The following is a 12,218-nucleotide window of genomic DNA, read 5'->3' on the forward strand; positions in this document are numbered from 1 at the left end:
GAAGAGCCAAAATACAAAAGCAGTTGTAATATGAAGGGAATTAGCAAGGAGCTCAACATCCAGTTAGCGTGCTTGGCAGTAACTGTAGTAAAAACTGACATTTTGGACCCCAGAATGTAATGAAATAAACTCTTTTATCATTGCAATTTAAATTACTTGTGAATACAAGTTTTTCCAGTGAAAACTGGAATTAGCTAATGTATTGTATTTGGATTTTTGGGAGCTTCTATCCATTAGTAGACACCTTGCAATGTCCCCCATATTGTGTTTACGTGTAACCTGGAGACTGATGTAGTGTTCCATTCAGACTCCCATCCTTATATTTAAACTCAAGTTTGAGGCATACAAAAAAAACCTCAAAACATTTTATCAAGATGATTGCTGAAATTTGCACTATGCAGATGTTCAAGAGGCAGTTTTCCAGAGGGAAGTTTTCCTGTTGTTCTAGTGCTGGAGAGTGACAGATGGAAAGAATTGATGCAGAGAAAATTAATCTGGAAACAGTTCAAAGATTATTTGTTTTGTTTTGTTTTTTTCTTTAAAAGACAATACTTGACATCTATCAGGTGTTTTTTAAACCTATCACAAATCAGTTTCCCTTCAGAGGAACAGTATGGGCAGTGTTTTGTTCACTTGCTAAGAACCCCTCCCTGAAAAGTAAAATGGAATCTTTAAGTAGGTTACTGATCTTCAGGAAAAGAAGTTCATTTCCCAGGTGAGCTGCAAGGTACCTGTTATTCTGAAGAAAATCATGTAATAACTGTGAATAAGAATAACCTTTCAGTGTAAAATATACAGGTGCTACAGTGCCATATGCTAATAGCCAAGCAATGGTAGATTATTATATTATTAAAATGTGTAATTCAGTATTCACATCAAAAATTCACATGCTGTATAAAAGCATCTTGAAGTTTTGAATCATCATAAATAATTACCACTAGGTGACTAATTCTTTTCTGTATTAGGTGCATCACACATGGTCTTAGAAGGAAGGTGGAATGTCAGTTCCTTTATTTGCCTATTAGCATCCTGGAGACTACAGCTTGCACAGCAGTGAGGCATGGAAAAAGCTATAACATTGCCATGCTGGCTTAAAAAAAAAATCAACCAAACAACTGTGCACGCTTGCTCTTATAAAGTATGAAAAGAAATAGTCTCGTTCAGTGAATGGCAGAAACAATCTTATAATAATAACAATTTTAAAGTCAAATTTCATATGCTTATTATAATAACATTAAAATATGTATTTATATTTTAAGCCCAAGATGTAGAAATGTTGTGTATGTAACAATGATCTAACTTTCTCTATCAGAAAATGTCTGCCTTCTAATAGCCTCGAAAAAGATTTAGATGCTTTTCTTCCTTAGTATCTTTCTATTGTAGGCAATGTTATTTGTATGAGCTACATGGAAAGACAAAACAGGCAGTGAATGTGATTTGTTTCCTTTGAGTTCTCTTTCATAAAAAACTAATAAGCCATTAACTCAGTGTTAGACTATGGAACTTTAGACTAAAATTTTACTGGATTGTCAGTAGTATAAGAAAATCTCTGTGTTGTGCCCTTATGAGTCGTTTGCATGCTCTGTGTACCAACACCACACAGGCAGCTGATGCAGATGTCATGCACTAGATTTTATGAACAATAAGCTGATGAATTTTCTGAATACTCAGATCTTATTTTTAGTAAAAGTAAGGAAAAGTAAGTATTGTCATGAATGTGTGTTTTGTTAGAGCTCTACATTCAGTCTTTAACAGTAGTTCACTATAATGCAAATAGTAAAGCACCTAATAGGGCTTTTTATGCTTGGTGTTTTCAGTATTTGCCCAAAACTGTTTGTGGTGGCAACTATTGCTGCTGCTTCTGACCTCAGCAGGCAGCAGTCTGTTTTTTGCCTTGGCTCACAAACCTCCTGTTCCAGTTTTTGAGCTGCTTGCTGCTCTGCCTCCAATATTAGCTCCTTGAGACCTGCTTGTAATCTGTTCTCTGAGATGATCTGCTTCTCTATGGGATGTTGCATCTTCTCATTGTGTTCATTGCACTCAAGATCTTTACTTTGTATCTGAAGATAATGCTTAATATTGTGCATTTGTATCCCCTGTGTTTGGGTTGGGGTGGGAAGCTTAAAAGTACTCACTTAAAGGCAGATAGGCTCACAACGCATGATCTGACCATGCCTTGCTATAATTTGAAATAAGAATATTTTTTATGTACTTCATGTAATTGTTGCTACATGGTTAGCTCTCAAGAAAACAAATTCTTTTTTTATTATTATATTATCAGTTTTTCTCTTAAAAAAGCCCAAAAAACAAAAAAAAAAACCATTCACCATGTTCATCAGGAATACAGTTCAAATAAGAACCTCTAAAAAACATAACAGTCCAAGAAAGGGCAACTTTTCTGGGGAGAATCCATTTCCTTCTGTAAAAGTGTGCTACTAAAGCAAAGAATGTAATAGAGTGCTTGTAATCATAACCAGAATTACTGTATCTAGCTGTCTGTGGCTTTAGTCACCAGGTGTGATGTCCTATCAGAAACCAGTTATTATCTTTCTGATTTCATACCAATTCTCAAGAGGACAGTTTTATCCTGTTTCATTCAGGTGTACCTAGTACCGTAATCTTTGCTAGAGACTAGCTGCATCCTCCTGTTCCAGCCGCAGAATTAATACTTTCCCGTAGCTGTATAAAAATCAGCTCACATATTGGAATGCAGTCAGTTAGAGCAATCAGGCATTAAAATGTCAGGAAGCATGGAGGTGTGAAGTAAGTTTAGTTGGATTTGGATGTGGGAGAATTAGTAAGGAAGGTTCAGCCTGAGGCATGAACCTTCTCTCATTCAGGCTCATGAGTCGGATGTTGTGATGTTTTTTATTTAGCAAAATGCAGCACCAGTGATTTTTTTGCAAATGTGTGAGAAACTGAAATTACCTTGAGGCTTATGCATCAAAACTGTAACCTTGAATATGACTGTGTGTGGTGAAGATGGTATTATTATTTATAGGAATGTTGTGGGTTGTTCTAAGTCTTCTACTGAGTTGATCTTATAATACTATAGCTTTTTTCTTCACTTTATTTCATATTTTCTTTCCCAGACATTGTGGTTCTGTGTTTGTGCTTTGAGGTACAATGGTAACAGACATTTAAGTAACGAATGGTGAATTCACTGGTTCTATGCTGGAAAAGAAAAATAACAGATTTTGTGCTCTGCTGAGAGATCACCTTGCGTTGAGTGGTTGCTTAGGCTAAAGGCTGAAGAACAGCTGCCCAAGAAGCGGCAGAATTGCAGCATTACATGTGTCTTTTAGTGCCTGAATGCATTCATATAATGTCCCTAATGACTTTTTTTAGAAAAAGTAAAATAAGGAATTTAAGCTGACTGTAGTGGTAAAAAACTGAAATTTTGTAACTAAAATGGAGCTTCTGACTACAATTAATTAATTCTTGTTTCTTCTTTTCAGGTTTTCTTCTTCTCCACCTTGGCCTTCTCCTTCTTTCAAATCTGGTTATTTTTCCTGTTTAAGTTGCATATGTTCCATTACTTTTTCCTTGCCTTACCTCTTTGCTTATGATTCAAGAAGTCTTTTCAACTTCATTTCCTCTGGGTCCAAAATGCAGTCATCAATAGCTTATTTCTCCAAAACTAATAAGTTGTACAGGTAATCTATTTTTCTAAAGCTTATCTGATGCTTCTGGCTAATTTTCACTTAATTCTGGGCATTCTAAACATAAATTTTCACTGCTCTGCTAGTGTGTTTCAAAGCTACTGAGAGACCCAAATCCCAAATGGGATTCAGCTATGATTTGATGTACAAGTACACGTCATCTTATTTCTTTTCATTTGCAAGGTTACTTACACCAAACAGATATTTCACTTTAGCCATTTTACTGAAAGTAGCCTATTAAAGTTTTTAGAGCTTTCTTTTGAACCATACTGAAATCTTTGAGAAACAAGATTCTTTGCTCTACCAGATGTTGAACAGCATTTCTTCAGTTCTGTGTGTGTAAGGTTGGTGTTTTACCCAATCTCTGCTTCATGAATATCTGTGTGTGTCTGTATACGTGTCTACACATGCATTTTTATGAATGGTGCAAAATGTAAAGAGGAGATTGTAGGCTTCACTGTCCTGCAGTTGCTACGGTGCAGAATTGAAAAGCAATGCTTTGATGTCTCAGTGACATGGACAGTGGGATTGAGTGCACCCTGGGGAAGTTTGGTGATGACACTGACCTGTGTGGTAGGGTCAGCGCAATGGGAAGAAGTGATGTGAAAGTAATGATGTTCAAGGTCAAGTGCAAGGTCTTTCACGTGGATCAGGGCAATCCCAAGTGCAACTCCAGACTGGGCAGAGAAGGGGTGAGAGCAGCCCTGACGAGAAGGGCTTGAGGTTGTTGGTTGATGAGAAGCTCAACATGAGGGGTGAAGGCTCCAGGGAGGCCTTAAAGCAGCTTTCAGTGCCTAAAGGGGACCCACAATAAAGCTGGAGTGGGACTTTTTCCAAGGGCATGTAGTGTTAGGACAAACAGGAATAGCTTTAAACTGAAAGATGGGAAATGTAGGTTAGACATTGGGAAGTTCTTCACTATGAGGATGGTAAGGCACTAGCAGAGGTTGCCTGGAAAAACTGTGGCTCCATCCCTAGTAGTGTTCAAGGCCAGGTTAAATGAGGCTTGGATCAACCTAATCTAGTGGGAAATGTCCCTGCCCATGGCATGGGGTTTGGAACTAGATGGTCTTTAGGGTCTCTTCCAACCCAAACCTTGATGATCCTATATTTACTGCTCCTCAGATGACTGTAAAAGCAACAAAAATGTAAAAAGAACAAAGGGTTACATGTAAACTTCTTTCCCTGATGCTGTGACAGAAGCAGTGCAACAAACATCTCTTTCTCAGCCTCCTTGTCATATTCTGGATAGAACAGAAATTCTTCTAAAATGGTTTGAAGTTAGTTTAAAGTGGAAAGTTGAGCTAAAGTTCTGAGAAGACAGTCTTTCAGATATGTGTGCAGATATAGGCAGTGCTTCTAGCTCTTCCCAAGGATGTTTTGTAATCAGCCATTTGTCCACAACAAACAAATCTCCTAGAATGCCCAGAGCCTCAGGATATGTCTCCTCTGAAGACACCATTAATTGCTTGCAGTCCATGTTGAGTTTTGTGATGTTTTGTGTAGGCTTTTGATCATGCCTAAGTTAACTAGTTGAAATTTCGTTCAGAGATGATGATGTTGCAGTCTAATTTAAACTACAAAACAACAACAACAAAAACCACAAGCTAAAACCACCACCTATGTTGTTGAATATGTCTGAGGATACACAAGGAGTCAGCAGTGGTAAATAGCCCACAGCATTCTGCTTTAATATATGAGTAGCTTTTTTTCTCCTGTGGTTTGGATACCAGGAGGTGAAGGAAGTACACTGAGCTGCATTGGAGAGGTGAGAAGTCCTTTAAACTGATAAGCCAACAGCAAGAAGTGTCCAAGTGACAAATCTCCTTTTTTATTCACTTGAGTTACTTTGCATATCCCTTTAATCGAGAGCATTTGTTGCATGCTTTTAACCTTTATGTTTCTTCTCCATGGGAACAAATTGAGCCTATTTCAAGACTATCTTGGCTATCATGATTCTAGTTTGGTCAGTGAGTATCCACTCTTAACAGCTGTATGTGTAGTATTTCCTAATTTATTTTAAAATATTAAAATGATTCAATTCAGTTATCCATTTTTCCATGTTAATAAGAAGTCCTTGACCTTTTAGATTAACTCACTTGTTTTATAGACCTGTGTTTCATCTTGTTGTAGGATGAATAATGAATTCGCATTTTCATTTGAGACTTTTAGTGTGTTCTTTAGACTTTCTTTTAACTTCTCATAAAGTTTAGTGTGGCTTTGCTAGTAATTTTTGGTGAGTGTTTTCATAGTTTGTCCTTAAAAATGTTAGGCCTATTTGTGTCTTTATTTTAATTTGAGCTGTGCAAGTTCAGTAATACTTGGGGGCTATTCAAATCCTAATCAGCTTCTTGCTAAGAATGACTGTCATCTGCTCTGCTGTTGCCCAGTTGTCTAGCTATTTTTAGGATATTGTTATTTCTGTAACTTAAGTAAAGTCTGTTCATCCTGTAAACAAGCTAGATACATAGCTGCGGTCTGAAGAGTTTGCCCAGATGTTAAATCTGATGTCTGAATCACAGGAGAGGCCTACACAGTTAAATTGTTTAAATTACTTCAAATACGTTTTGCCTGGCAAAAATCAGTGTAGATGCATTCGCACTGGCACAAACACATCTTTGCTTGGAGGAGTTTTGTTTTGTTTACTGAAGTTTTGCACACAATAGTAGCAGAAAAGCTGGAGGCTTTCTTGTATAGCTGTGGACAAAGACAGAGGAGGTGGAAACTGCCAAAGTGCAGAGTGAGGAATTTGAGGATAGGAGCAAGAAAAGACCACTTGAAGGCAGGAGTCTGCCAAATGAAGCCTGTTGAGAAAAATTTCCAGCATTTTCTGTTGTGCAACTTGAGTTTTCTATTTTATGTAAATATTCCCCCATTCTTGAGAAGGAGGGTGAGATCTGTTAAAATTAGTTTTATCTTTTCCATTCTTAGGGAAAATGATACTTCCCATCAAAGTCATTAAAAGATAGGTTACTGTGCAATGGCATGGGTTTTATATTTTGCAAGACACTAATCATGTTGTTTCTTATGAATCAAAATCTTTTCCCGTTTCTGATACTATACTTCTGTTTAAAGCACCAGAGCCTTATATGCTTTTAGCACACAGACCTCTTCTGAAGCCTTTGTTCTGTGTTTATAAATAGTTTATAAAGCTTTGGTGTTTTATTTCTTCATCCATGGTAGGCATCTGTGTGTTGCTGTAGCTCTACTTTTATTTAAAGTATATTTCCGGCTGTATTCAAAACCTTAAAAATAAAGGGGTAGGGGGAGAGGAGGAAGGATGGGCAGGGAAATGGGATTTTCCCCCCAGCCCATGGTAAAAATGGATACCAAACCCACTGTTCCTTAGGGATGAAGTATGGCACAACATCTTGGTGATCGGATGGACACCTGGACAAACCTGGCATTGTTATGGCCCGAGTTGCAGCAAGAGCTATTTCTGTGGGGATTGATTGATCTTGTACAATGGGTGGTCTCTTGCTAGTTAAGGCTATGTGCAGGTGCTGTGATCTGTTCAGATAATGACTTGGAGGGTGACTTTATGCTTATCTGTACTGACAGTACTATACATACATTACACCTGCTATACCTTTAAGTCTAACAGTCCTTGTCATGCTTTTAATAGTGCCATTTACTTTGTTTTTTTGGATTTCATTGAGAATGCACTGCAACAGTTGCACTCTGAGTGTTTCAAATACACCTAGAGCTTTGTCCAACAAATATTTTTTGTCTTCATACTGAGGCAAGGTGGTATTTCTTGTTTCTGATAATAATAATAATAAAAAAGTATAGCTGTTAATCCATGGAATAAATAGTTCCACCTGTAAAATAGGTGGCAGGGAGAAGTTTTATGTTCAGCCCCATCTAATCTAAATACAACAGCAAACATGTATCACTTGTCATATGCAACTACTGAACACCCTAAGTTTGTGGTTCCAAAAAGTACTAAATTGTCTGGAATCATTTTGAACGTATTTGGCTCCTTATTGGTGGCAACACTAAGTCAACTGTTTTAATTACTCCTGTGTATTGATGCTCAAAGACCTTACATGTTTGTTTCATCCCTACTTGGGTAGGAATTCTAAAAACAATTTTCAGATAGGAATTCTAAAAATGGTTTTCAGATACTGCCCAGCTTCAGACTTTTCCACAAAATACTTGGGATTATAACCGGAAAGCTGAAACTGAAGGTAAATGCTGATTCCATTAGTAATAGATTTTCTGTATTTAACAGACAGTTGTTTGGGGTCAAATGCAGCCTGATCTGCACTGGGTTTGCAAGAAGCTTGGGAGAAACTTGCCTTTTATTTCCTGGTAAATATGCTTGTGGTGAAGTGCTTTAAAAACAGAAAGCCCTGTACTTTGAAAATAACTAACTTAGGAAAAAAAACAATAAAACAACAAAAACAAACAAAAAAAAACCCCCAAAATAACAGGCAGCTTCTCTAGCTCATTTTTCTTTATGATTGATCCAATGAGAGTCTTTAGGGTTGTGATCAAAAAGAGAGCTTATATAATGATAGGTGATTTGATAAGTGTATCTTACCAGACCCTCACTGGAAGACACCATTGAAACTAAGGGTTATTTAACCTCAGGGAGGGAAAAAAAGGTAGAGCAAGAACCAGCAAACCTAAGTGTCAGAAAGCAGGCACATATCTGGGAGGCTGAAATGGGAGGAACCATTAGAGCAGACAGTTCTCCACTTTTCCACGCTTTCTAGAGGAAACTATGCAACCAAACTAATTGATTCCGCAGGGAGGTATATTTAAGAAATTTAAAGGTCTGTAATGTACAGAAAATCAGGTTATGCAATCTAATTGCCTCTATATGAATTCCTAAAGTGGTCTATTTTTTCAATGTTTTAGTATTCTGTAGGTACTGTTGGTTTTCCTGCAGACCCTACATAATTTCAATGCACTTACAACTCCTGCAAAGCCACTTCAAAGGACACAAAATCAGTTAGTTACAAGTACTCTTCTCATACAGAAGTTTGAGCAGATGTCATATCTAAATCTTGTTTCCTTGAAGAGTGAGCAAGTCTCAAAAGAAGAGTGCTTAACTTAAAAATGAGCTGGCTCATAACCGGTACCAACCACTGTGGCATTGAAAAGTTATCAAGTAAGGAGAGGGTACTTTAGACCAATTTTGAAAGATTTTGTAGTATATTTCAGAATTGTCACTTCCATCAGTGGATTTATTGTTTTTTACTTAGTGGCTGCTGCTTTACTTTTGTTTATGCCAAAAAGAACAAAGAAAGGTTAAATGTAGAAATACGGAGGGTTTTTTGCTGAAGCTGTCAGCATCAGCAGAAAAGGAACCCTACTGAGCTTAGAAATAGACAAAATAAGTATTCTAAAATGTCTTTTCACCCATAGCTAAAAAAATAGTATTACGGAATGGTGATCATCATCTTTGGTACTAAGAAGATGACAGGCTTGATATCAGATATTTTTCATACTTGTAACCAAATGTGTATTAAAATATAACGTTCACAAATATGTGAAAAGTCAACCCCAAAGTGGTGGTGGTTGGATTTTGTGTTTTTCCTGGTTGCTTCTAAAAAGTGCTTGGGGCATACGTAGTGTGCTAGAATCTGCTCCTGGGAATTTCTGCCTGTGACATCCACTTCAAATATCATTCACAGCTTAAACATATTAGAACCACAAGGCTCACTGTCAACTTGAAAAAGAAAATAATTGGCCTTAAGGCTATTTTGTTTTGGAATTGAGTTGGTGTTATTGTTGATTTGGGGCTTTTTTTGTTTGGTTGGTTGGTTTTTACTTTGCTACATTGTGTAAATGCTGAAGCAGCAGATTTTTGGGGCTTCTGTAGATTCAGTGTGCATACCATGGTTTTGCAACTACAGTTGTTCAGTTTTTTAAAATGAAATATATGTTTCTCAGAACTCAAAATGCTGCATTTTTCTTGACTTTTATGAAACTTAGCAGTGAATCCTGTGTTGTTCGTTCAGTGTTCCTGTATCTTCAGCCTAATGTGCTCAGAACTTCCCAGTGGTAAAGACTAGAGATTTTTTTTTTGTTCTTGGAACAAAAGAATATCCAGACATGGCTTAAACAGTTTCAATTTTCAATTTAATACGACAGGTTTACAATCTAAAGCTGTATTTTTTGGCATTTCTTTAGTAGTTAAGTGATTTTCAGTCATTGAGATGATGGGAAAGGCAGATACATTGTGTTGCAGCTATTAAGAGTATATTTATTTTCACATATCCTGACATGTATGTATCTGGCTAGCATAACCAATTAAGTGAATTAATTAGCCGGAATAGGTTTTAGAATTTTATGGGTTTTTTTTGAGAGCAGTTCATCCCACAACAGCAGGAAAAGCATTGTTACACTGTAAAAGGGCAGAGGACTTAAGAACTGGGGAAAGAAATTTGCATCGCCTGCAAAATCATACCCTTGATTCTAATACTTAAGTATTTTGTTTGTTTGTTTGCTTTAATTGAACCTGCATCTAATGTTTTGACAATAATTTTGCATTGTGGTGCTTTATGCTTCCGGACACCAGATGGTGCTGCTAAACTATCTCATGTGTAATTTTCACACTTTTTAGAGTAATTGATACTTCATCTAGTTCCAGAGTCAGTTCTATACTATCCAACCAGGTGTATATTCCAGGATGCAGAACTGTACCTGATGGCTCAGCACACTACCACCTACTGTTTAAAGACAGTGGTCTGAAAACTACAATGTAAACTGAAATATGTTGTAGAATCAATATTTTGGATCTGGCTGTGCAAAAACTGCTGTCAGCCAGTGTTCCTCCTGGTATATAGCTTAGTAGCAAATCTGAATTTATGAACTTGACAACTCAGAAATTTGATTTATTAAAGTGTCATTTAAATTTGATTTAGTAACTTCAATCAGAAAACTTATGGTGGAGCCATCTTTGTTGTGAGGTTAAAACTGCAAAGTTCCAGAGGCTACATAAATATAATGAAATGATGATGAGTGTGTATTGAGTTTGCATTTTTTTCATAGGCATTGTTTTTGTTAATCTAGAGTGAGGCCATCAAAAAGCTTGTTTTGTTGTCCTCTATTATTATTTGTTTGGAAGACATGATGGGTTAGGTACGTAATTTCATTGCATAGAACATTTATAGTACTGTGATGTACATTTAGAATTTTATTTCTTTTTATTTTAAGTTGGTTATCATGTTTGATAAACTCATCTGGTAATCCTAATTGTGGGACTGAAGGGATGGAACAATACATTTAGTGCTGAATCCCAAAGACCGGTGATACAGTTTATCACTGAGCTATATATAATGCATTCAAAGTTATTTAAGCAATTAGGAAGATTTTTAGATATTTTCTTTATTTTCCTCACAAGTCTGTCTGTCTTTTATAGATCCTCATATTAAAGTCTCTGGAAAAAAGGAAAATGTTAAAGAAGCTAAAGAGAAAATCATGTCTGTCTTGGACACAAAAGTAAGAAAGAACTTCTTTAGAATGACACCTTATACCCCCATTTCTGATGACATGGACCTCCTTAAATGGGCTCATTTAAACAGAAGTTACTTATGGATGTTCTGAAGCTAAGTCTCCAATATATTCTTCCTGGATGTTGATATTTGATGTATACACACATATTTAAACATGCTACAACAGAATAGTTGCTTAATGCATTTTTTCCAGATCTGAACTATATAGAAATAATATTGCCAGCCATATGATTAAAAACACGCACAGTTTCATCATTGGATTGGGGTTTTTACTTCAAAATCTGAAATACATTTTAATTGCAAATGTAATGCAGTGACTTCAGCAAACCTAAAATTTTGTTTCTGTTTGAACTTCAATTTCAGGAGCATTTATGCAGTTCTGTTTCTAACTGTTACTGCATGTTTATCCTCTGAAACCAGAACATCTAGAACATCTAGATTTTGTTCAGGGGTTTCATATATTCATCAGATTTTCTTCTCATTGAATAGCAAGACTTTTGGGGCAGTGAGTGGCTTTTGCATAGTTGTATGCCAACCTCTTGTTTCTCTGAACAGATTGCCAAAAGGAACTCTCCAGTGATAAGTACCATTTTTTTAACAGCTATTAACAACATTATTATGGACTGTTAACAATACTGTTTCTAATAACAGCTGCTGGCAGTGTGTGTTTCAAAAACTGATGTACCAGTAAAATCTGGTATGTTTGTTAAAGGAGGAGAAAACCCTGCTATTTTAGGTCCTATGGCTTTGATTTGCCAGACTGCATCATATGTGATAGATCAGACACAGGTGTGTGACTGCAATTGAAAGAACATAGAATTAAAATTAGAATTGATTGACAAATGACACATTGATAAAAAGCAAGGATAAAGCCTTAGACTTTTTTTTTAAGATATATTTTGGGGTATATATTTCTGCTATTTTCTCACTGGAAAGAAAATGTGAATGGTTTAGCATCTGACCAAGATCTATATTAAAAGCATCTTACTAGAGTAGAAGCTAAGCCATAGCAAAAAATACCTTGGAAATACAATTTTGAATGTCATCCTTGAAGTTACATGACTCTAAAATACTCAGGTTCTGCTGT

At 36.4% G+C, this 12,218-nt stretch overlaps 1 protein-coding gene across 2 annotated transcripts in view; it reads left to right on the forward strand.

The window, feature by feature from the left end:
- The window catches only part of BICC1 (BicC family RNA binding protein 1), a 111,059-nt gene that overhangs the window by 69,319 nt on the left and 29,522 nt on the right, over positions 1 to 12,218 (forward strand). The window contains exons 1-2 of one of the 2 annotated variants that reach the window (XM_031053311.2): positions 5,410 to 5,430; positions 11,038 to 11,117. In XM_031053311.2, coding sequence (XP_030909171.1) covers positions 11,097 to 11,117 — 21 coding nt within the window. In that variant the 5' untranslated portion in view covers positions 5,410 to 5,430; positions 11,038 to 11,096. Of the gene's footprint in view, positions 1 to 5,409; positions 5,431 to 11,037; positions 11,118 to 12,218 lie in introns of those variants that run through there. The other variant, XM_005153651.3, reaches the window with a different exon arrangement.

Source organism: Melopsittacus undulatus, chromosome 4 (genome assembly GCF_012275295.1).
Source record: "Melopsittacus undulatus isolate bMelUnd1 chromosome 4, bMelUnd1.mat.Z, whole genome shotgun sequence".
NCBI lineage: Eukaryota > Metazoa > Chordata > Aves > Psittaciformes > Psittaculidae > Melopsittacus > Melopsittacus undulatus.